Genomic DNA, 27,732 nt, shown 5'->3' with positions numbered 1-27,732 from the left:
TGTGCTACGAAATAAACTTTTATTGATAAACCTGAAGCTAAATTACATTTTCTACGTCATAAGGTTGATATAACAATTACATGGTGATCTACGGACCGACAATTTCTATGTTTTTACAAATAAAGAGAGCCTCGGTTAAAAAAACGAATTCAAAAAGTTTTTAAGTACATTTGAACTTATAAAATGAGTTATAAAAGAAATACAAAAGGGATCTTTTTTCCATTGGATACCAAATACTCTGCAACGCTATCTATTATTCCAATATAGACATCAATGCTTTATAGTTAAGGCTTATAATACGATGCACTATTTGCAAACATCGAATAAGATACATCAAAGATAAGTTAATAAATTATATAAACTGGTAAATTCATCAAGGCCGTTTGTTAAATCACAGAGTATAAATCTCTGTAGCATAAACCAGTCCCCTCTCTGATCTATGTATTAAATTCAAACAGATGAACAATTATACTTAAACAAAGATAATCTCTTTCTTGTAAAATAACTGCGAGCAGTTTAGCATTCTCGATCACATCAGCGTTCCCGGGGAGATTTGAGGGGAAAGAAAAGGCCTTCTATTTTGTTGCGTGTTTGTCCTCATTCCGAAGCAATCACATAGGAACATAATATATGATATGATTGCCGATATAAACATTTTAAACAACACATCCTTATTGAAATTATCGTTACCTACACATTGTTCACAGCTATTTCATTTGAATATATTTAAAGCGCATTATCTACTCGAATAAAGCTTAAATAGAACGGGCTACAGGTGTATTTGTATTTTTGATGTTTACTCTTCGGTCTGACCAGCCGAGTCGAGGATGACCTCGAAGGAGAACGGCTGGAACAAGTAGCCCTCGCCGGAATAGAATTTGCTCTGGAATTCGACCCTGCGAATATAAACTTATGTTAATAAAGGTTTAGATGACAGATTGTTATGCAGACAACACTTGTGATGTCTAACGGGGACGTTACGCGTAAGACTGAAAATATTATATATCACAGTATGTGGACAATTTTAACACCTTTTATGTTTATTTTTACTCCTCCTGCCATTGAAATATAGTATAGAATTAGAGGGAGCAAAGAGATAGGTACCAGTGCAGACGCAGCGTGTGCAGGAAAGCGGACAGCCCCTCCATCAACACGAGGATGGACACGGAGATGGCGGCCCAGCCGGCGAACACCACGTACAGGTATATGCCGCCCTGGTAACCGGCGGACTTCAGACCTGCAAGGTACCACATAACATTTGTTATATCTTGAACGAATAATATATATTTTTTTACTTTCGCCAAGCTCATCTAGGTGGTACCACGTGCGCTGGCCACGTATGCTACGTACCTTTCCGCAGCAGCATGTTCCAGGCCACCTCGGCCAGCTGCGCGTGCGCCAGCGACAGCGCCCACAGGCGCAGGTAGGAGGCCGTGTGCGACACGCTGCCCAGCACGTACTCGATGGTGTGGATGGCCTGGTGGATGAACACCTCGGTGATGTCGTCGTCGTGTCCGCGCGGCGCGGGCGCGGGCGCGCCGCCCGCCGCGCCGTTCTCGGCCGCCGCCTCCATGCTCTGGTGGGCCTGGCTCTGTGGGCGCGGTGCACACCTTTTATTATCTTACATGTCGTAAATAGGGGTCCCAAATATAAGTTAATATATGACCAAAACTAGTTACATTGTAATTACATAGGAAATCACTGAATTTATTTCAATGCAATTATTTTAATATTTTTATTTATTTTATTTTTTTAATTATGTGTACACAATAATATAACCTGTTTCAAGATGTTTATTTAAACATAATATAAAGTAATATTCTCAATTAATATCAAGTATTAGTATATTTAAAATTAAAAAATAATTAACAAATCTTTCAACACTCACATCACGCTTCTTCTGCTCCTTCATTAGGTAGTAAGGTTTGCCAAACAACATGACGGGGACGCACATCAGCGCTAAGATCACGAAGAACTGACAAAGAAACACATTTTATTCATTAGAATACTTGCAACACAGTTCAGATTTATACAACACAAACTTACATAAATTACAGCCAATATAGACAAAAAAAGTATTTTACATTCGACACTAGATTCTTATAATTTTCATGTTACATTTATATAATATATCGCATATCGCAACACATCAGCAAACAAAGTGTATAGACTTATTGTAGGAGGTTACCATTCACCGTATACAATTATTGCATAGGCCCATACCAACGTAATATAAACATAAACAGCAGGTAGGCAGACAGAGGAAGCTCCCTACCTTCTGCAGGCCGATCTGTCCGGCGAACATGGTGGGGTCGCACTGGGGGCGGGTGTTGGCGTCCGTCTTGAACAGCATCATGTTGATGAACGTGATCAAGATGGACGGCGCGCAGAAGCCGCTCGTCTTCACGATCTCTGTTCCACATTTATTGACACATTACAAATACAAATAATAATTGATCGGTCACTAAATGCTGATTTTCAAAGTAAATATATGCAAAAGTAACTCTGACTGTCTGCTTCGCTTTAGCGCGCAAACCACTGACTTGTATTAGATGAAATTCCTTAAAATTACCGATTAACAGTCAATACAAAAGGGTATTCTACTTCAAAATGTTGATTTTTCTGATAAAAAGCCACAAAAATAAATAATTCGGCGAAATAAACACGTTTTCTTGCAATAAAAAAAATAAAATTTTAAACCTATTCTATTCCCGCAAAAACGCTGTCAGTCATTGTGGTGACGTCACATTGATAAAAGCAACAGTTGTCGTTGTGTTTATGTACGACTGGCACTAGTGCAATGTTAACAGCTATAAATATTTTGTGTTTTTTGGGAAACACAAAATATTTACAACCCTATTTACTTGAAGTACAGATCAATTAATAATATCACGTCATCGTCTCCGTTACACTAACCTGGATCTTGGCTACCAAAGTAGGGAGGCGTAGGTCCATATGTGGTCCACTTGATGAACATCAACAGTACCATGTAGAAGAACAGCAGAGTCAAGAACATAATCTGTGGTATGAATTCTACGTAGATACTGATGCGACGCTTGAAGTATCTGTGGGCAGGGAAATATATCTAAATAATTAAGAATATCAAACCTATTTGACCATTTGAGCCTATCATAATATGTCTCATACGATGCAACTTTAAATGTGTATCAAATACGAATGTGCTAAAATATAGCAAATGTAGCAATTGTCATTTAGATCGATCGAACAGTGCCAAAGTATATTAATCTCAAAGACATATACCAACATAATTTGTTTTGTATATAAGACTAGCGACCCGCCCCGGCTTTGCTCGGGTGCAATGCTGATACTAAATATACTACAGAATTTCTTACAACGTTCACAGTTTTTCAGACATTAGACAATACAAACCGCTATGTCCCTGCGTTTTAAATCTGTAATATCTTGGAAAATATTCATTTAAATTACATTCTGTAAATGGCCATATTGATCTATATTAAATTCGGAATGTATTTAATGTACTTAATTGGATAAGGATTATTGCTTTATTGCTTAAAATCACTGCGAAAATAAGCCATTACTTCTCGTAAAAAGTAAAGGAGAAATCGTTATTTCGCGTTATCCCTAAGAGATATCTTATTTATCTCTTTGTAAAGTGGTGTGAGTAATTGTCGACTTTCAGGCAAGATATATACAAGCAAAGTATAGCGCGCTTATTTGTGAAATCAAGTAGTGCACTGTTCCTGTAACACATTTCGGTTCCTTGTCACAAATTGGCTTCCATCGATTGCAGGAAAGCGTAACTGTGTGTGTAAGATACAAATATATAAAAAAATATTGGCTTACATATGATTCCAGAGCGACATGCAGACACCGAACAACATGTGGAAGACTCCGATGATGATCGAGATCTTCATCTTGTAAGCGTTCATGAAGATAATCTTATTAGCTTCGGCCAACTATAAAGGAACACACGAAAATCATTGTGATTAGTATTATTCACTGTAATTAAACAAGGTAGGATTTATGAAATCATTTGAAAATAATATGTTACAAAAAACTTGTGTGACTATAAAGTTAAACTTTTATTTTGTCAATGGAAAGTGGTATTCAATGATGATACGTAAAATAATAGAAATTTTAATGACAGCTAGTTTAAGAGAACAGTTTAGTTATAGAGAGTTGTATTATTTATAGTAAAGAACTGTTTGTAGCGTAGTATAGAACAGCTAATAGTAAAATCATATAAGAAAATCAAAATTTTATTTAGGTTTACTTTTCCTGCCATTGGTATATAATAGCCTTTAATCTACGCATGTAAACCCAGCTTTAGGTTTAATACATATGCAGTAAGATTAATAAACAATACTGACCTGCCAAACAGGATCTATCCCGAAGGCGTATGGGTACTGCAAATAGTCTTCCGAATCAGGGTTCAGTTGCAAGGCCTTGTTCTCCCTCAACGTGGACTCATTGTAGTTGTTCTGCCAAGAGGATCCGAATATGTTGAGACTTTTCGAGAATATATCGTTGTATATGAGGCCGGTGTACATCGAGAACAGACCCATGAGCAGGACGATGTACCGTCCGCCGAAGAATATGTTCCAGATCTGGAAAAAGAATATACGTAAATCGGATTTATATATAGAATTTTCTTTTATTATGATATAAATTCAATCAAAATTCGCCAATAGTAATTTATTAATGAATTTTCTACAGTATTATTTTTTTAAGATAGATTAAGTTGGGGAAAACCGAAAGCGCCATCGCGGATCTATATATCTATCTGCAGTGTCTATACGTAAGATTTACTCTCTATTATTTAATTTTATTACTCTCGTTCGTAAACTATGTTACGCTAAATGAAGAACCAAGAGGGCCTCGGGGTTTGAACACGTAAACCTTAACCGATGATTGCGGATTCAAACTCTGGCCAGCGCCTCAGGCTTTTCGTAAGCTTAATTTTTGTTTATAATTAGTTTATAATCTCGTGCTCGGTCATTGACGAAGGATATCGATCGTGAGGAATCGTTAATAAGTTAGTAAGTCATCGAGTGGGCGGGGAGGGTACCTCGCTGTCGATCTTCTTGGCCTGCAGCGGCTTCTCCTTGTAGCACATCCAGAAGCCGAAGGCGGCCATGAGCGCGCCGTGGCCCAGGTCGCCGAACATCACGGCGAACAGGAACGGGAACGTGATGATCGTGTACGGCGCTGCGGGCGGCGATCGGGTGTTAGTCATTGGGAGAGTCGTCAATACAACGTATACCTTGTTTAATTGTATTTTCAATTATAGTCAATATGTTTTATATTTATATGTTTTAATCCTATCCCGACAAATCGAATACCCAGAAAACTAGGGCCGGATTAGTATAATTCTGCTCACCGGGGTTGACCTCGCGGTAGGTGGCGACGCCGTACGCGTAGATGAGGTTCTGGAAGGCGGACGTGAACTTGTTGGTGCGGTTGTACGTCGGCGGGTCCTCCAGCGTCTCCATGCGGTTCAGGATCGGCGGCACGGAACTGCCGCTGCGTTCCTGTGTTATTAAACCAAATATTTATAATGTAAACAATACTTGCAAAGACATATTTTTTGTTTGCGTACTGAGTGTGACTAAGAATTCTAAAAAAGTAGACCACATTCGGGATTTTGAGATATTATGTCCCTATCATTAATTACATTGTTACCCTCAACCTTTTAATCTGCATTTATCGATACTAACCATAATACCGGTCGATTAAAACGACCTTGTCTAATCGATTCTTGAACGCGGCACAAAAAATATCCAAAATAGCAAGAAATTCTTAACGAAAAGAATACTCCGAGAAGAATTCTCTTACCGTTCCTCTCCTCAGAGCGAGCTGTATAGTCTCCATATCCAGCGCGGGCACCCAGCATTCGGCGATCAAACACTTCTGCGTGACGTCCAAGTTGAAAAGGTTGAGAGTGTGGTAGATGGCCTTGATCTTGCGGACCTTCACGAACCAGTTCTTGATGTTCTTGGCGGCGGCTACGAGCACGCGGTGACGGTGGTCTTGGGTTTGGCCGAGGACCTAGCACCAGAATAACACGTTACGTCAACTTACATTGATCACACATCGTTGCACAATTGGTAAAACCAACATACGAGAACAACTCTAATCTTGCTCTTCAAAATGCATGTCGATTTTATCTATTATCGATTAAATCTAAAACGAAAAAATAATCGTCACACTTCAATACACATTATTGAATCGTTAAAGAAATGAAGTGAATTTTAAACTGCCGACGGAACGGAACGTAAATATAAACGAGAGGAACTGGCAAGAAACTACTTTTGTCTTTCTCACACATAGTCAATTTTATACAAAGAAATAAATATATACGTTTTGTATCATACTTACATTATTGATTTATATAATAAGCTTTATCTCTAATTATTTTAACAATAAATTTATAATTATAAAATTATTAAGCGCCTGAAAATTCATTGGTGCTTGCCTGGGTTTGAACCAGCTTTCATTGGTTCAGATGCACGCGTAACCACTGGGCCATTGCAGTTCTCGGAACATAAGTAGCAATAGAGTAATAATATTTCGCATACAAGCTTAATGCGATATTAATAATCTCTATTTGAATTTACACACTTGAGGGAACAAACAGGTGCATATGCTTCTAATTCAATGATTATTATTATATTATTTATTTGACGCACACCTCAGGCTTTGTGACGATTATTTAAGAACGTTTATTATGCAATTGTCTAAAGTATTACAATATCGCAGAGATATTGTAAACCACGTGACACGGAATGTAATGACGATCATAAAATAGTTTCCACATGACGTTTATTTTGTAGAATTATAAAATATTGTTATTAATGAAATCTGAGGAGCAACAGTCATATTAAGCGAATAGCATCTAAATTGAAAAAAAAAAAAAAGCTATTATGGTATAAATACGTTTCTCGTTTCTATACAGTTACAATTAATTTGAGATTGACGCAGTGATGATCTTAAGAGTCAAAAATAACTTAACATTGACTAACAACGTTTACATTTAACAATCACTTGCAAAAAATCCATCACTTTAGTCATTATCACACATACCTTGCGTACGATTTAATTTGACTAATTTTAGTAAGTTTTAGTTTAATAAAAAAAAGCCGAGATAGCGCTGAATACTAATCGGAGCAAAACACTACTCAATTTGGATGTGCTTAATTTGCGTGTAAATTCTGCTTTATGTGTAACCACCAATTTGCATCGGAGCAAGATTAAAGAAGGCCTTTTGCATTATCAGTTCTGTACTTTACATTTTTAGTGAAAAACAATACGTTACAAAACTGTATTATTAAAAGCACTATGTGTGCTAAGTTTAAGCTCAATTTTTTTGTATTTTTTCAGCGAATAGGCTATCTGATGGTAATGGGTAACCATCGCCCCTAAACATCAGTAAGAAATATTAATTATTCCCTACACCTCCAATGTAACCAATCTTGGGAACTAAGTTATTATAATGTCCCTTGTGCTTGTGGTTACACTGGCTATATCAATCCATACCGGACCACAACATTAAACAACCAAATACTAAACAAACAAGATAGCCAAAAATCCATTTTTGGCAGTGTATTACTCGATAGAATTTATATTCCGAGCACGATACCGACACGGTTTGCGTTTAATTTAAACACAAAGAAATGCTGGTGAGAGCCTACTTAAAGAAAGTATATTTAAATTTGATATCTTATCAGTAATCGACCGAAATGAAACTCAGGAACACAATCGAATTCCTTACCGTGTTCAAGTCCTCGATCCTGGTCATCACACCCATAGCCATTTCACGCCTGTCGGCCGGGGCTTCGGGGCAAGGGTACAGCGTCGCACGGAATCCTTCGCATATTTTCTTGACGCGTGTCTTCAGTTGATCTCCTTGGAAGAATATTATGAACACCGACTTGTATACTTGGTCCGACTGAAAGAGATTTGTTATTATCATTTATATTTTTTTTTATTATTAAAGGTAGTCAGGCAGACTGACAAATGTCGCCCCCATGATGGTCCCCACCGCAACACCGCATAAACATTGATACCAACCTTGGGAACTAAGATGTTATTTCTCCTGGGCTGACTCAAATGTAATCGGAACACAACACTTATAAGTAAGGTATGTTTATTTTTATAATAATAATAATAAACACAATAAAACTTGTTATTCTTATCATTCTTAGAAAAAGGAAATGTTTGCCGACACTGACAGTTTCTTAAATGAATAATTCGTTGAATCTCTGATTGCATTTTTTTTGGGATTTAATTATCTGATTTGTTCCACATTTTAAAATATTTATTACTATGCTATATTGTTTGATATGTAATGTTGCCGTTCAGCACATTATTTCACACAATCGGAAAAGGTTCGTCATGGTTCGACCTTGGCAATCGACCATTTAACTGTTCCTACAATAAACAGTCCTCTAACTTAACCTAACCCATAATGTAACCTCTCGTACCGTTACAACACGAACATGAAATAAGAAATTTTCGATAACAGTCATTCAATTATGTTTATAATTTCATATAACGTAACCAACGTTGGACGAACATTTGACTTCAAATTTAAACATGAGACATTTAAATTATAAAAAAATTTAATATTAGTCATATATTAATACAAATTCGGGAAATTCAATTCAAGAAACATCGTGAGGAAATGATGGAATTAAACCCTATATTTCCGCTCCTTTTCCTCGGATTTAGAGTTTTGTGCAAGACCCTCTCAGTGAATAGATTATAGAACAGACCCCGACAATTATTCTACATAATTTCGTCTTAATAACATTGGAACACCTACGAAATTTTACTTTAGGAAATAAAAGCTACTTACAGACGACGGGTCCTCCAATGGTGTGTCGATCTCAGCCTGTCGAAGGAATACGTTTCCTCTACAAGCTCTCCATAGCATCCTCTCAAAGGCTGGTATACGCTCACGAAGTATAACACCAGCGACGAAACTGAGCGAATAAGATCATTAGAATCGGGAAATGTAGAGATCGTACACATAGAACTCTACAACAACAGTAATAACAGATAAATAAGTAATAAAGATAATAATAACTTTGAACAAGCAAGAAATTACTGCATTTACCCAATATTGGTGACTTGGACTAAAATGAAATCTCTAGTAAAAAAAATTACAAAATTTTGAATTTCGAATAGGTAATTTCACCATACATTTATTAGTTACTGTTGAAACCATATTGGGATTTCTGACTAAATATTAAAACAAAAATTTCGAATCACAGAAAAAAAAACACATATTCAAAATATTTTTAGTTATTGTATTCTAAATTTAAAAAGAATTTCAAATTAAATTGATAACTTAACTTAATATATTTACAATAAATACAGCTTGTAAATAATACTATGGATTAACGAAAACCATGATTATTTGCAAATCAATATTATTTATAAGCTGTATATAGGAGAGAGTGAAGTAGTGGAGATGAGAAAAAATATATAAGAAATTGGCGCACTTTCATTTGTTTATTTTTTGTATACATGAGTTTTTTTTTTTTAAATTCACTCGATAAATATAAAAATTCAATACCTGACCAATAACGTGTTGCATTCAAATTAATATATATATTTTTTAAATCAAACTTCGAATGGAAATAAATGTTATACGAAAACGAATGGAAAATTACTATGAACCGACGATACGATATTCTGACGTTCAGGGAAATCCCATCATTGAACTGATATTAAAATTATTTTACTAAGTTTATACTCGAAAACGTAAAATTTGCTTCTTATGGTACAACTTAACTGTCGTATTTTGTGTAGTACTATTGGGCTTTTTACAATTCCTCGTATCATAAACACAAAAAAAAAAACCAGATCTTATTTATGATCTTAGCATAAATGTTATACAATGCAAATTTGGTTTTTGAACTGTAATATATCTAAGCTGAGAGGAATATCACAAAACAAATTATACTTTTTTCAATTGCAATTGAATTCATTAATAAAGGGAATCCTTATACTTACATTATCCTTACACTTATAAAAACCTTAACGTCATTAATATATATATACTCTTTTCCAATCATAACAGGAAAAAAGCCAAATAAACAACATTTGACAGCAAATTGATGCGATATCATTGGTTGAGAGCTTGATTAATCTATGATATTCACTATGGATTTGCGAAAAAATGGCGTTTTGAATGTCGACGAAACTGTTATCGGAATTTGTTATTTGGAATTGTGTAATAGTGTTGTAATATAAATAAATGTATCTTAATCGTAAACTCTTAGTAGTGCACAATATAACGGAGTTATTAGTAACTCGCATGAAATACATAAATCTAAGGTTTGTTTATCTTTTTTCCTATTTCCAATGAAATAGGATAGACATTCTTGTATAAAGAAGACTATTAAGTACTTCCTTAAATATCAATCATCAATGTGTGATTAATATATCCGAGGTTACGTTTTCTAAGTGTGTAATATTTTCCAATCAAACAATTACTGTATTTCTTAGCTTATTTATCCTATAATATTTGTAAGTCGCCTTCGTCGTCTTTAGGATCGATCAAAAAAAAAAGTTGTATCCATATTCAGTGCTAAAAATGTTCGTATTTTAGAAAATACCATCGCATATAGACCATGTCACGTAAAGATAGTCAATATCGTTTAATGAAAGGCCATTATGTATGTTAATGGTAAATTAGGTAACCGATGTATCACTTCAACAATTGACATATTAAATTGAATAATTTAAAACCACTTGGCCATTGGCTCGCGCCCCCTAGAGACCCAAATTATTCAAACTGAATTTGCATTTCATAAACATCAAGAATTTATTAAATATAAAGTTATCAATCGTTCAGAATAAGAACCGTCGAAAAATACTTGGTATCTAACTCTGAATATGTCATAAAGAATAAGTTCAAAAAATGATCCTTCGAGCCGGATATTTTGCGTAGTTACCATTCCAATTAAGTTACACTTTATTACCAAGTCATGTGGTAATTAAAATTAATGGTCAATAAAAAACTGCAACTAATTATCATTTCGTGATTGTCGTTTCGAATGGTTATCTTATATTACATGTTGAAAAAGATATAATCATTAAAACAGGAAACTCTTATATAACTACATAACATTCGAGTGTTTAATTTTATTAATATTATACTTGTTATAGGAATTGTCAGATTATACGATACGGCTTTTTTTATTAAGTACCGCCCTTTCAATTGTACGGACAATATCAATTATATTTTAAATTGTTTCACATTTGACATTTCGAAATACATAGATACATACTCACATTTTATTTTTCAAAATCATTAAAAGTATATAATTAATGACATTATGGTGAATGATTAAAATATAAAAAGTAAACATTATCTAGTCGACAATAATTATTTACTCCGCTAAGTATAATACAAAGTATTTATAAGATCCTAAATAGAAAATTCAGTAAAATTGTTAACAACGAAATCATTAATTAAACTATGAGAGATTGATTTTGATTTTGACACTAGTTTTCTATAAGTAATTTTTGAAAAACAAATATACCATTTTGAGCTACATTATTAATTTCTTGTCTTAAAGAATCGCACCAGCCTATATCAACCTCGTTAGTTAAAGTATAATAATAATACCACAAAGCTGTCAGCGTGTCACAGCGCCCCAGTTACACATATAATCAATAAATTCCCAAAGGTATTATCGATTGCTATCAGATGATCAACAATTATGGCGCCGATAAATATCCCTGCAATGTATTAGACGTGTCTTTGAAATCATATAAGTGACCTAAATCCTCGTCAGCCGGAGAACCATAAATATATATTTTTTTTATATGATAATCTAGTTTGTTTTGATAACTTATTAAGAGCAATAATGCTAACATATTTGTGAGACAGGGAATTTGGGTATGTTTTCGAGACATATATTTGGTGGAAAAAAATACTAGGTTTCGGTAGAAACACCATTTTGTATGGGCAATTGCAATTTAATGAAGTAAATAACAATACAAATTTGCTTATAAGAGTCTACTTGAATGAAGAAAATTTTATTTGACGAGAATCGGTGGAACAAAATACTTCGAAATAAGCTTCTAACGTATAATTTAGTCGCAATCCCTTGTTTGGAATCTCAATCGTATGCAATTTGAGGGTTTGACACGTCTATTGTTCGACACACGATTCGCACAGAGGAAGATTAACGACTAAACATAATGCAAGGTCTCGTATTGTTCTTCATTACGGTAATTTATCTCTTAATAACCCACAATGGCTTTACAAAATTTTGTGACAATGGTCTTTGAAACTACATTTTATTTCACGTTCTGTCAATATCGCGCTATATCATGCTAATAAGACAGTGACTTATATAATATCTGTCATTGAATATTTTACTAGGCGAGCATAGTTTTCCATTACACTTTTCATTATTGATTTGTATACATTTTTATAAGAATTATGTCAGTCAGTCATTTTCATTATTGTTTTGATACACGATTATTATCACCGTTCATCGGGTGTTTATTAACCACATATTTCATACATTCTACTAACACTGATATCGCTTTCGAAAGGAAAAGACCCCTATTTAACCAATCGTCTCTCTCTAAACAACATATCGGTTGGAATTATAGATAATAAATGAATTACCTTTTTAGTAAAACTATGGTTAGTCAAAAGTCAAAAATCTTTATTCAATATAGAAGTGTTTGCACTTGCTTATTGATTGTCAAAAATCTACCACCGGTTCGGAATTTAGCACCTCGGACCTGAGAAGAACCGGCGAAAGAAACTCAGCGGGATATATTTTTTTTTCATTTTTTTTAACCATTTTCCATGTAGGTACAATGATAAGTATATATTAGTTGTTTGAAACAGCCTGGAGGCGATCATTTCATTCCCAAGGTGTGCAGTCAACTAAAAAGTCATTAGTGTTGTAATATCCTTTAGCACACAAACGCTCTTTAACGACTCTTTTGAATTTTATAATTGAATAATTTTGAACGTTTTCTGGGATCCTGTTGTAAAAACGTATACATTGCCCCAAAAAAGAGTTACTAACCCTGTGTAATCGGGTACTTGGAGTAACAAGTTTATTCTTGTTCCTAGTGTTAATAGAATGTACGTCACAATTTCTGGGAAAATCATTTATGTTTTTGCGTACATACATAACATTATCAAAAACAAATTGAGAAGCGACAGTCATTATTTTAATTTCTTTAAATTTACCTCTTAACGAATCTTTTGGGACCAGGTTATAAATTGCACGAATAGCCCTCTTCTGAAGTACAAAAATAGTATTAATGTCAGCTGCATTACCCCAGAGTAGGATGCCATACGACATTATACTATGGAAATAACTGAAGTACACAAGGCGTGCCGTATCCACATCAGTCAAAAGTCTAATTTTTTTTACCGCATAGGCTGCAGAGCTAAGTCTATTCGCCAATCTAAACGTACACTCGTTTTGACACATCTTACATTGGGAGTAGTGAATTTAATACATTTAGTCTTTTTACTATTTAACATTAAATTATTAACACTAAACCAATTTACTATTTCAGAGAGAGTATTGTTCACATCGTCATATATTGAAAGACGTCTTTTTATTTTAAAAATTAAAGAAGTATCATCAGCAAACAATACTATCTCGAGTTTATCACCTAGGAGATAGAGTTATTTACTACATTGAGTATCGCCGGGCTACCCATTGAAATATCACGTCATATTTGGTGGTTATCATTATTGGTCCGTTTCGTGTCGAATGACGAGTAAACTAAAATACGTTTGGTTGTGTATCGATAATGTCCAGCAAGCCGCTGTCTTAGCGCACATTGACATAAGTAATTACGACCATTTGCATGTCTTTGTTCGTGTTTTAAATTTAAAAAAGATTAACTTTTCTAATATATCACTTTGTATGATGATGTACTGACCGATTTCGCCACGTCGACCATTTTTAAGAGAAAGTACCTATAGTCAATTGTGAAGAACAAATTATACAGCAGTAGTATGTGCTTAAACACAAGTTAACGTCAACATTTGTGAAGTTACTGAGATGTTCATTACAATAAAAACAATAGTGTAGTGTAGTCTTGTTGCGCTTCAATTGATCGCAAGACCTCGGGTTCTGCAGATTTATTAGCTAGCCCCTAAACAAACAAGGCAATAACAGTTATAACATAGCTATCAAAATCGACAGTGTATTCTTCTTTGATTTTATTCTTCATAAATAAGTCACAAATGCATTCAACGTTTTACAACATCATAGTTAATTTTATTTTGCGGTTTTTAACATTTTATGACGTATAATATATTTTATAACACAATAATAAAATGACAACAGCTTACGACAATGCAGTTTGCTTTCATTTATTCATGTAATCACGTGAAGGAATGAGTAACGCTTGTTCTGAATGTGCATTGTTTGCAGAATGTCTAAATTAACCTCCTTAACGTTCGTGTTTCCCTAGTACGTTGATAGGTATCTTCCTTGCTTTATACATAATTATATTTTTATTATTCGACTGAAGGGCAAAGTTCGGCGATATACGTCTTTTAATATCCTGGGCTAGTTATAAGAAGGATTTTAAACACTAATTATTTCTTAATTAACTTAAAAAAGGAGGACATTCGCAATTCATCTTCATGCACACATTTTATATTCGAGTAACACTTTTTTGTTGATTAACCGATTTTGATTTCAGTAGATCTTCAAGGACTCATCATAATTTATTTGTTGTTTGATAATTTATTTATTATTCAGTTTTTATTTGAAGCGTACGTTCAGACATAATTGTATTTGTATTTGAACTTTTAATTACAATGCCATACGACCAACAACTAAATAGTTAGAGTAAATCGAACGGCAAAACGATCGTAAATTACTTTGGACGAAACAAAAGAGAATATGCAGATGTCATTTCAGCTCATTTATCATTTCCAGCGTTCCGCTAACGTCGTTAACACTTGCCGCATGATTATACATATATTTATCATTAATAGCTATCATTATTAATATGTACAGAATTATGTCAACGCTGAGAACGCGTCGCAAAAAATTGTAGCCAACTGTTGGCCTGTTGGCAAGTACACGCACACTGATAAAGTAGTATGACGTTTGTCGTGAATCAAGCGTAGGTGTCACACACACCAAGACAATAAAGTTAATTATTTTGTAGTGTGACATTATATCGAAGCCAAATTTGATGTTTAAAGTTTTTACTTAAAATCTTCCAAAATTTCCGAAAATATATCATTTTGGATATCTTTCATATTTTTAGTACTACAAAAAATAAAACAAGAAATCCTAAACTACATTTTGCTGGATTTATATGGTTATTAGGAAACAATTGTCGACATTTTTATCGCTATTTGCTCAACGTTTTGAAGGTATTAACTCATGGACGTTTAATTTCAGTATCATTTTCTCTCGTGTCTGTCTCTGACATTGTAACTTGAAACGGGCACAAATTCAAGGCAAAGTTTGATTTGAATTTAAAAATTTTATCAAATACTTTATTTACGTCTTGTATCTTGTCTTTATATTTTAAATTAAAACAGGATTCAGTTGAGCGTGAAATTGAATTGCCTTCGGAATTGATCGGGGAACCACCGTATAGTATAAACAAAATTACATTCGTCTGGTTTATTTCTGATTTCCTCAAACATACATTGAATATTACATATATTTTCAACCTAAGACACTTGACATAAGGGTGATTTTTAATCGTTACTGAAATATTAAGCGCGTTGTTAGATTTTGTAATTTACCCAAAGGATTTTGAGTGCAATTTAGTTTGTACGTGTCGTTTCAAATGATGTAATATAGGGGGCGTTTCACCTTGGCACAGCACCAAGTCTGTCTGTGTAACGTAATATTTTATTTAAGTTTAGGGTCTCTTCTCTTTTTGGAATGTATGACAGGCGCCGGACGAAGGTCATCATTAGAATGTTAAATACAATAAATAAAATATTAAGGGACGTACGTTACACTCAGTTATTATAATGTTATTATAATGTTTATTTCATAAATAACGACTACAATATATTTATTAACATGATTAAAACATTTATGTCATGTAACATTTATCGTCAGTTCATAGTTAATTTCGTATGGTCTGTATGGGTACTTAAATGAGCCATCAACTAAATACTACTTTTTCCATAACGAAAGTTTTAAAAGAAAAAGATATACCGATAAGGTTTCGACGTGCGACAATTTCTTTTTTTAATTTGCTTATAATCAAGTCAATTTCTCCATGATTAACATAACTTAATGAAAGTGTTCACTAACTTATACCATTTATTCAGAGCGTGCATTATTACCTGATATAAAAAAAAAAAAAATCTTACATCATATGACTTATCTTATTCCAAATTTCTTATCGGCATAATCTATACAATTGCATAGAATTCGGAGATGAATTTTTAGCCGTGTGCGTGGATGCATGTGTGCGTGCGGGTTTGATTTACACATATAGACATAATATTTACGGACTCCTCATACACACATTACAAAATTGAAGCCGCATAGATGACGCACATGACGCATTAACTATACTATAAAAGAATTAAATAATATAGACAGATGTTAAAAACGCCTTGTAAATGATATAGATAAGAGTATTGCACAATACAACGTTAACGAGAAAACCTACATGTTTACGTAAACGTAAATTAGGTTGTGACAGTTGCATGACGATCGTATCGCCCGAGTCGAGATAATTATTACTGACGTTAATTATAACATATGTTTAAAATAGTTTAGCGTGTCATTTTATATGAATATACAAAATTGTGTACTTGAAACATATAAATACTAACTACCCTGTTCAAGTTAACTTGATATTTTTGAAAGACGAGCTAGTGATGAGAAACAGAAAATCTAAAATATATAACAGTCGATTGAACGATTGAACGATAAATCATAAATTATTCAATAAATAAATGATAAATCATCGTGACACTAGAAGTCTTACAGAGACAAGTCTATAGAACGAATACCCACCATTTCATTTAACAAGGAGCCAGTAAGTATAATTACATACACTGAGAACCAAGCAAATCCCACAATCATTAACAATGATCATACAATACAAATAAACTGTATTGTATACAAAGAAACTAAAAACAAAAAATCAGACATGGACGATGTACATGATCGAGCTTTATCGCTAAGTGAGTTCTTTTTGTCAAAGTTAAGGCAAATTTTTTTTTAATAAAGACACCGAAGATATACAATCATTTTTATTATTAGATTAGATATATCCTTTAGCAGTAAGTAAGTAACCTAACCTTTCATTTGTAACTAAGCAGTAGATGATTAAGTATTTTTTAAACTTACTGGAAACAAGTATAAAACAAATATATTGCACAAAACGTATGTAAATATGTATAACGGATCTTGTACATATAAATATAATTTCTTTCATTTAACATATCATCGCTAACGTGTAATTCACGATAATAAAGGTAAACGTCCGATGTATCGGATACTGTTTTCAAACAACCTTTGTGAGAACTAAACATTTCATTTGATAGATGTTGTTATAACCTGCTAACATTTGCGTTGTCGGGAAATTTAACGCTAATTTTTCTTATCAAGCTGAAGAGTTTTTTGATTACGCTAATAACAGGATACAAAAGGATAGAAAAGTTGACCTACATAATATCACGCTTTCAGGTCTAGACCACGCATACGATCCTACATTTGGATTTTGGGTACAGAAGAGGACATGAGGTACCTAAAACCAGACCTCCCCTCAGACGCAAGGGAAGCTGAAACAAGTAGACTATACAACATTACCACCCACGAAGGTGAAGCAGTAACATTTAACAAGTGTGAAACCGCTTGAAGCAGCCAGTACAATATATATCATGTACATTCTGAAATATATATTACATTCTAGGATTGGCATCGTTTGATCAATAAAATGGGCTATATGAGTATACCCACGCATTCATATACGAACTAACAGATTAGAACCGATTATCCACAACTATATTTATATCACCTTTAGCAGTATTGCAATTATTCCTTTTTTCATAATTATGTCCTAAATATGGGTCTTCAATCAATAGAACGTTATGGTTATTTGTAACGTCACTGTACGTGTTCACTGCACAGTGAAAATGATTAGTCATATTCTATAAAAAGTTTAGACATTAAATAACATTCGTGCAAACGTGCAATTTCACTGGTGAAAATAATATCACAGATTTTATAACAACCCTGCGACAAATACGAACCGACTATGTAATTTATAACTCCATATTTTTTATCTGTCATAGTTTGAATAAATAAATATATATATATATATATATTTATTGATTTTGCGTAATATCCTAGGTCAAGTTACCAGCTGAAAACCAGTGCTGTGTTTCGCCTCAAATATGCTGAACTGACTTTTTTAGCCTCACAACATTAAATGTAAAATTTATATGATTATTATTTGTTTTGCGTATAATAAAAATAAAAAATAAATCTATGACCGCGCTAAACTCTAAACTTGATCGTCTCAAAAAAGAAACGATACAAATACATCACAAATGATAAAGACCAGACAGAAATTCAACATTCGAAGATAAAAATACCGAAACATGAGTCAATGTTATTGTTTTCTACAATAATCTACCGCTGCACTGAATCTCCTTATCTTGGCTGTATTATGCTTTTCTCGTATCATTCTCAATTTGAATCTGTTTGATATAATGCTATCTTAAATTTAATCCAACCAAATGGTCACGAGTACCATACCGATATTATCGACTGGATACAAAATTGACGATAAAAAATTCCATAACTTCATGATTCTGACTTGCAATGTTAGACAACGTTATTTCAAGTTATATATTGATATTTTACAAAAGGACCTATTACTTTAAAATTCGTCTCATATTTCTTTTGCTATTACAACAAAACACGTTAAAGAGAAAATAAAAATAAAAAACGTTCAATTCTGATTCAAGGATCTTTAGCTTTTTTATTCAAAGTTGTAATGACAAACGAGGCATGGATAAATGTGATAGCAAATTGTAAATCGTTTACAAGAAACTGACAGCTCTCTAGAGGCATTGTGATGATAATAGCCGATCTTTAGTCAAAGGCTTACCAACTGAGAATACGGGCAGTAAAATTTGTACGTAAGAAACAAATGAGTTTGCATAGATTATAACACAGTGTCACACCACGTCTGATAACGAAACACGGAGCTAAATAATTTATTAACGACATCATACTTAGCTATCTGAAGGTTAAAATGGGAACGGAATATTGTGTATGTAAAAAAAAATATCGCTCTGAATGTATAGTATAAGTCTGAAAACAAAGGAATAAATATCAAAAAGAACAAAAATTAATAACTAAGACACTCGTACCAAGACGCTGTTAGATTCTTAATCGAGAAAATAGTATCTTGTAATTTTCGTTGTCACAAGTTTTCTGCGACTAATAATATCGCGATAGAACATATAGAATAAACTGGACAAGGTAATCTAGTCATTTATGAGAAGGGTCAAAGATTAAAATCAAGCATTTTACGACCAGTTTTCAAATTTTCAAGTATATTGAACGGTTTATTCTATTTGAGAAAACGTATGATAACGAAAAATGTAACATTTTCAGCATTTACAATTTTCGCACCTATTCCGTTATCTATTCTTGAAGTCCAAATTGAAATTTATATACATGTAGGGACGCTGAGTGAAAATATTTCTACAGGTGAAGTGTTAGTAAGCATGTCTTTACAATATGTTAATAAAACAATTAATAAAACCATCGAAATTGAAATGAATCAGGTCAACTGGGAGTAATCAATTTTCTTACTGCATAAAAATGAAATTTTGTAGACAACTAGCTAAAAATTAAACTTATTTCTTGTAAACGTGGTCTATCATGGGTTCAGTTAAACCCTGATTATCTCTACTATCGTCATTAATTTGACAATCAAAAAAATAATACAAAGTAGATATATTTAACTTATCAATCACTAAGCAACATTCAAAGGTTAATTCCATAATATGTTAAAATACCACAAATTCATGTCCTTCAATTTCGAAGGTTAAATATAAAACAGGACCAAAAATGTTACAACCTTCCACCAAACACAAACTCTCCGTAAAATATTTCAACTACAAATAATTTACATTACTACTAACCAAGGCAGGAATTCCAAGGACTCTTGTTTATCCCGAAAACTAAGGAGTAAATCAAGCAAAAACATTTTTAGCAATTATCACATATTTAAAAAAAAAAATTATCAAAGAAATCACAACGATCACGTCTCGTGATTTCAATGATAATAATATTAGTTCAACAATCGGATGTTTATTTTACTGTAGAATTCAGCATGCAAGATTTGTGACTCGTCCTACGATCGAACATAATTTTGCGTTTAGAATATGTTAAATAAATTATAACCTCAAGTATCAAAATTCTCCAAAGCACTAAGGAACTTGCTAAAATCATTAACGAGTTAAATATATGACGCGTTTACTGTAGAATATGAACGATGGTAAATATTTATGTTGGAGATACAATTTACCATCAAATAATAAAACTGTCAAATTCATGTAAACATCTAGATTGATCACTGTAGGTTGACGTGTGAAAAAAATAATTTCATACGTACCCAAGAGCGTCGACATACTATATATTGTTTAATTAGTTCCGAATAATATAATCAAATATATTTACATTTCTTTATTCAGTATTGGACATTCTTATATTATATTTTGTAAAACTAATCTGTAGACCCTTTATGAATTTGATGTTTTATAAACAAATTAAGATTTTGATCAATAATTTAGCTCCTTTCAATATCTTTACGACACCCTTAGCTATAAACAGGCTGGTAAAATACAGCTGAAAAGCAGTGGTTACTCGGTTGATAGCATATCAATTGAATATCATGCACCCTAACCATAATTATATTGATCGCAGTGATCGTTGCTTTCAAAGTTCAACTAATGAATATCGCTTGGTTACTGCTGGTCAGCCGTAATTCCCACCGAGTCAACTAGTACCGTATGTACAATCGTATACATACCCTAGTTGAACCTGTCCCATATGTTTGTTCGGATCGTCGGATATCAGTGCGCGCGTCATCGATTCGGTGGTATTGGCACCGCCCTCGTGCTAGCGGACAAACAAACATGTAGACAAGACATTGCCCAAATCACGACACAAGCCGAAAGCTAAACCCACAAATATGATATTTTCACCGTGGATGGTTCATTGCCTGTTGTAGTAAAAAAATAGCGCCAACGCGTCTTCAATTGTTTGATTGCGATGACTACTATAATTCAAAAAGCTTATATTGTTTATATTGTTAGTTTCAACATCTACTTCAAATTGTGATTAATTAACAACGTGATCACCTACTGTTTTGAAAATAAAAGTGAATATCTACGGACATGATAAAACTCATAAATGGCATGCAAACATTATAACAGATACAGAAAGCATGACGGTATGAAAAGAACACGATCGTTATGTTTAGACCGAAATTTCACCACGCGGATGGACTTCAAAAATAAATCGGTTTCGAAAACTTTGTTAGTTAAAACTCACTCAGGCAGCAGTTGATTAGCACTCGATAGGGGACTCGTCTAGACCTATAAGCGTCGTATTAGAAATTGAGAATTATAAGGTGATGTCGGTGCTACACTAAGCTATCATTCCATCACACAAGAAGTAAAAGAGGTGTTAATTTGATAATATACTATAAACCGGCTGTCTCCAATGCTTGCCTGAGTGGTGAGCGGTAGACTCCCGTATCAGCGTCACAGTACAAGCGCTGCAAAAATAATATCGTTCCATAACTTGCTCTGACTCCCATTCGTCGCCCCTATTACTAAAACGCAGGAGTCAGGGCACGTCCGAGAACATTTTAAACTTAATCTGCATACCCCAATTTGAGCGCTTGCCCTCCCGCCATGAGTCCCTCTTCCCCCAGTAGTGTCACTTGTTCTTCCTCTCGCGAAGGGTCCGCCATCTTGTGCACACAAGCGCCAAAATGGCGCCAAGGTCAATTGCGCATTCAAGGTCAATGTCACATTATCGGTGGAGTGTTTAATACCGATTAAAAACCTTTGAGACAGCGATCAATTTATAGCCGAAATACTTTCGTCCCCACAAATTTTTCAAATGTATTCAATTGTTAATTAAAATACAATTTGGAATATTGGTAAATTTTATTTTATTTTAGAATTAGAAATGTGACAATGACTGTGAACTTTTGAAATTTATTTAAGATACCTAGCAATATATTCAAGTAGTTTTGATGTTCATTTTAATGTCACACTTTAAAGCGATTGTATGAAGAAGACCCACGACCTCGTAAAAGACAGACAGTGTTAACATATTTAAATAGAGGCAGTGCTGAGTGTTTTAGTAAACGAAGAGATATTTAGTATTTTTCATTTGATTATACATATAATGCCGATCGGGGTTCTCTCGTATTTAATGATACATCGACTTAAAATAAAAAAAAATTGAACTCAACGAAGATGATTAAAACAAAACATCATAATATACTTAAAAGTTTAAAAGTTTAATCGATCGACTTGGAGCTAGTTTTTTTCTACAACAGCAGCATATTGTCGACTTTAAAATCTTGATAGAGATGCCGTCAGTATAAAAAGTTTTATAATAATTTGATGTGAGCTGGGTACTGAGAGTTTAAAACGACGACTGGATATACTTATGCAGCATGTTCACCTAAAAACTTACATAGATAGTGCAACAATAAATAATTGAACGTTGCCTCACGGGGATATGCCGGCGTGAATTATCTTATCTCACGATTAATTTATAAGACTGAACTACGAGGTGGCTTACGTAAACAACACACATAATATAGATTAACATTATAACGTTGTGTTATATCGATAATTGTAGAGCAAATCATGTGATCCGAAACGACAAAGTAATCGTAACACCACATTATAAAAATAGTCTGCTTACCTCGTCGAAGAATACTTGTGTCTTCCTAAGGATGTGTTTGAGCTCAGTCAATTCGAGATAATTTCTCTTCAGAGCTTCCGCGTTCTGATTAACTTCGCGTAGCTCATTTTCAAGTTTCTCGAAGGTTGCCTGTGGATTTATTTTTAATAAAATCACATCCTCGTCTTAAATTGGAGGATTTACATGTAGCAATTCTTCTACCCCATCACAGATATATCCTCACAGTGTTTCCTTCACCGTTGAACACGAGAAAACAAAAATGAAGCATTAGAACGTTTTGCTTGTCTCGTCAGTAATGATTTGAATCGGCAATTTTAAGTTTGATGTTTTCTATCCTGAGGATCATATCTGCTCCTCTTTGAGTAGTTGTATGTAACAGTGTAGCGGCACTTTCTCGTCGAAGAGCAACTACCCGTAGGGCGAAAAATGAACCAGCCCTGATGACATCAGTCGAGGCAATAACAGGGGTCTTAAATGTTTTAGCAAAAGATTCCCTCCTTATTTAAGTAGACTGAAATTACTTTATAATAGAAATGTTTTTGTATCAAGACCAATATGAAAAGGAATTCACTTAAAACAGTACGCGAATTATAATTCTGCTTCACAAAGAATATAATAATCATTTGCTTATGTTTTAAGTAGAGTAATCCTTCATATTGAAATATCACAAAGGATTATAGCCTACCTGGACCTAGACCTACTGGTTAAGCAACCAGTAGGTCGAATATAAAGTTCGTAAAGAATTGAAGTGATTAATTTAATTGAATCGACATATAACAGCATTAAGTATTATCTTACCTCAAGGTCAATCATCTCTCTGGGCTGAGGCGCCTCTGGGACCTCTCCTGGTATCTCAAGCATCGGAATACCATCGCGTCTGATCTCCTTCTCGAGATAACGAAGCTTGCGTTCCATTTCATCGCAGCGACGCACTTCGTTGACGAATTTGCGTTGGAAAGCATTTACGTCGGGATTTAGCTGTTGAGAAATGTCATGGATAATTATGGATAATTATAGTTAATTATAGAACACACAATCACAACGTATGACGTATATTTTTATCTATTACATTATAAGTACCACATACTTGAATTGGTACATATTTAGACGATGATATAAGATAATTGTAATAGCCAACAGAATTATTAGAAGATCAGAAATTATGGTGACTGAACTGTCTGAACTTTCTGTAGAAGGTTGATTCTACAATAGCAACAGTATCTTTTTATGATTATAATCATAAATATAAGGAGATTTCTTAAATAAAAAAAAGTTTAAGTATTAGTATTTTAGAATTTCATCTTAGGTACGAAAAAAATACTATAATAATTTAGAATCTGCCTTCTAAGGGAGGGCGATGTTTATATTTTGCTGAAAAAATATTTGTTTAATTTATTTTCATAAATAAATAAAATATTTTTTCGTTTTATAATAGCAACTGACAGTAGTTTATACTGTCAGTTGCTATTCTAAATAGTCTAATTATTGACATATATTTAACGGATTTCTTTTATTAAATTTCGAAGGTGTGGTCAAAGCATTATATCATTACATTCCGTGTCGTGGACGCCAATGTTCACACGCGGACGCTCAGTAGTTTGTTCAGGTGTATTCAATCCCTTCAATGAGTTAATACCAATAATCAACGTTGTCTATTACATAATTAACTACATGTCTGTCCTTGGCATTTATTGGTCTATTAAACCATAATGACATAAGCTATATATTAAAAACATGTTTATAATCTAATTTGTCCTTTGAATACATTTAATATTTTTATACATTAAAATTTTTGTGTGCTGTGCTTATATAATTTGATATAGTTGGGTAGTCTGATACGCCAGCATGCAGTTATAGACAATCAAAATGCCAAAAAAAAGGTGCATTGAAAGAGCCCCATTCAAAGTTATTTGTTTGTAAATTCTTATTGTTATATTTATTGTACTGTATTTTAAAAATGTATTTGAAACTTTATCTATACACTTAGTTTATTATAATATAATTTTAAATATATCTAACAATAGACTGTTGATATTTTCAACAGGTTCAAAAATTCTAAATTGGAAGCTTACAAAGCTCATTTAAGTTGAACTGAGTATTAAAAATCAAAATTGTTACACTATATTTTAATATTGATATAGGAATATAAAAAGAAAGTATAATGCTTAGTATTTAGTGTAAAGTGTGATTTAAGTATATTTCAAATACAAATGCATTTGTGATTACCACAGGTTTAGGGGCCCGATGACCTATTGGACAAAACATGACAACTAAAAATGTTGGGTTAAAAACCCACGAGCATTGTAATAAGCCCTACATATGTCGAGCAATATTCTAAACCATGTGTATCTACAATTCAGTGGGAGAATATTCACAATCAGTCACATAAATAAAGGAAGGCCTTGGTCTAACAGTACAACATTTTCATGCTTGTTTCAATTTCATATATTTTAAAATTATCTGATAAATATATTAAAACTAATTCATCAATAGTGATAAGAATTAGTAATGCCATAATACATCAATTAAATCACATGATTTGATTACAATCAAGTTTTTTTTTAATATAAGTTTATGTTGGCATTATTGTAAATTGTCTTAAGATTGAATATTATTTAATTACATAACTTTCAGTATATTTCAAAAAAGGTTGCATATTTTTCGATATTTTTATTGTAAATTTTTTTTTTTATTCATAGTGCTACAACAATGCACTTGCATGTATACATTGAAACATTAGATTTAAATTGCCACAAAAAAGTCTTAGATATAAACTGAACTTGATTCAACATTAAATTTAAGGCTAACAAAAATAAAGATATATTTTTACATTACTTTCATAAAAACATAATAATTACATTTTATTTTATTAGGACAACATCTTACATTATTACATTTAAGTAAGGTCTTTGACTCTGAGCTAGTTATAGACCTGTTATAGAAGTCAATTTATGTAGATACATCCATTTAGACATTAGCATAAATTCAGCTTATAAATAAGATATGCTATTTTATAATTTAATATAATTTTAACTTTTATTTTAGGCTAATTTAAAGTTAAATATATTAATAATTGTAGCCACATTTTTGTAAGTAAGTAAATCCTTCCTGTATAGTATTCACTTGATAAGATACTTATCAAAAATTGTATTTTTCCACTCCCACTGAATATTGATTCATAACCATAATTTATTGATGTAAATGAATATGAGGAAACATTTACATGAGAAATCAAAGCAAAGCCTAAGATGGTACATTAATAATAAACAATGTTACATATAAGGAAAGTTATATCACAATGTATATTTAAACATTAAGACATAACACTTAGAATATCCTTATTCGTACCATTCTAATTAATTTCAGGACACAATTTTTATATTCAGATTTTTTTGGGTGAGAATAACTTCACAACCATAATATACTTAAATTTCTGGTATTAAGGTTCAAATTTGATTGTTACTTTTAATACTTTACAAACAATATTATTTTTATGGCATGATTAAATTAATTCTATTTCTTAAGTGATATTTGTGCTTTATTAGTCTTAAAAATAATTATGTATCATTATGAGGAAAATACCCAAATGTTACAGTATTAAAATGGTGTATTTTTAGGCAAAGATATCTCTTGATAAGACAGTGTATACCTCATTTTGACGCTCATAATCTTTTTTTTTATTTAAGATCTATAATTTACTAAATTGAAAGAAAAAAGAGATATTATATTCAAACAGACAATTATTACATAATTATCCATTTTATGCTTAAGGCCTTTTAAGTCAATCACAGGATCTCACATGCGATATATTAATATTTTTCTTGGTAATCTAGACTAGTCAGTTGGAGCATGATAAAATATTCATCACTGGGAATTCTGAATAAGTATTGTATCTAAATATTTACTAACAAAAAATGATAGAAAATTCATATAAAACCAAAATTATGAAATTAACATGAAAACTATATAATTAAAGCATTTATTTTATACTTGTATAATTTTACATAATCATGTTCTTTTCTAAATCCAAACCACTAAATTTGACATATATGTTTCTAATTTGTTAATAATGTGGTATATAATTATATACTTAGTAATACAATAAAAAACCAATAACTCAAGCAAACCCTACTGCATTATAATAATTAGAGAATAACAAAGATTTAGCAAGTGAATTAGGGTCATCCGCTCTCTAGATTTTTTTTATATAGTTTTCATAGTTTTAGTATATAGGAGCAAAATCCATATCATTATATTCAATCTAGGTTGAACCTGTACTATTCAAAATAAAAAGGGCGTTTTATACTCACGTCGCGGAATTGTACGAGCCCCAATTCACCAAGTTCAGACACGCAAGCATAGGCTGCTTCACTCTGTAGGAAAAGTTGACATAAAGTCATTTCCTCACTCCGAAACAACGACCCCATTTTGTTAGTTTCTTTAACACAATACACAAAAAAATAATTCCTATCTATCTAGGTTCGTCGCATCCGCCTACGAACGGACTTCGGCGGCGACGACACCGAAATAAATGGAAACCGATCAATATGATTGTCCAGTGAGCGAACTCGTCATCGATGCGCAACGCGACATTTGTACCGGGATACCATTAGAAAAAATATGTTATAATATTGTGCTTTGCTAAATGATTTAATATTTTAAGTAAATTAGAAACAAATTTAAGTTAAGATAAATCATATTTCCTCATTTACTATTTAATTCTAGAAATAGAAAATAACGAAAATAGGATTACAAAACGCAATTCCAGTGCAAAGTT

The 27,732-nt window shown here is 32.8% G+C and overlaps 1 protein-coding gene across 5 annotated transcripts; it reads right to left on the bottom strand.

Moving 5' to 3' along the window:
- Positions 1 to 27,538, bottom strand: LOC125065475 (V-type proton ATPase 116 kDa subunit a 1). Of its 5 annotated transcripts, XM_047673069.1 has the most exons (18): positions 27,266 to 27,538; positions 23,754 to 23,933; positions 22,956 to 23,084; positions 21,037 to 21,125; positions 20,147 to 20,185; positions 8,840 to 8,966; positions 7,754 to 7,930; positions 5,818 to 6,030; positions 5,363 to 5,513; positions 5,051 to 5,190; positions 4,353 to 4,589; positions 3,826 to 3,938; positions 2,917 to 3,065; positions 2,276 to 2,412; positions 1,889 to 1,975; positions 1,351 to 1,591; positions 1,105 to 1,237; positions 1 to 896 (listed from the first exon to the last, which is right to left on the bottom strand). In XM_047673069.1, exons 1-18 carry the CDS (start codon positions 27,380 to 27,382, stop codon positions 797 to 799), a joined length of 2,559 nt encoding a protein of 852 aa, XP_047529025.1. In that variant the 5' UTR covers positions 27,383 to 27,538; the 3' UTR covers positions 1 to 796. The 5 variants fall into 5 exon arrangements, with proteins under 5 accessions (XP_047529025.1, XP_047529027.1, XP_047529028.1 ...); XM_047673071.1 differs by lacking the exons at positions 20,147 to 20,185; positions 21,037 to 21,125 and adding an exon at positions 21,899 to 21,984; XM_047673072.1 differs by lacking the exons at positions 20,147 to 20,185; positions 21,037 to 21,125 and adding an exon at positions 21,713 to 21,786.
- Between the last annotated feature and the right edge of the window lie 194 nt (positions 27,539 to 27,732).

Source organism: Vanessa atalanta, chromosome 7 (assembly GCF_905147765.1).
Source record: "Vanessa atalanta chromosome 7, ilVanAtal1.2, whole genome shotgun sequence".
Lineage (NCBI taxonomy): Eukaryota > Metazoa > Arthropoda > Insecta > Lepidoptera > Nymphalidae > Vanessa > Vanessa atalanta.
This window is presented reverse-complemented; position numbering and strand designations above follow the sequence as displayed.

Excerpts from the sequence above, each read along its gene's own strand:
- LOC125065475 (XM_047673069.1), bottom strand. The coding sequence starts at position 27,382 with ATGGGGTCGTTGTTTCGGAGTGAGGAAATGACTTTATGTCAACTTTTC. Across the intron at positions 20,186-21,036 it reads ATGGGACAGGTTCAACTAGG|TTTTCGGGATAAACAAGAGT; the intron begins GTATGTATACGA and ends TTTACTCCTTAG. Across the intron at positions 1,238-1,350 it reads GAACATGCTGCTGCGGAAAG|GTCTGAAGTCCGCCGGTTAC; the intron begins GTACGTAGCATA and ends GGTACCTTGCAG.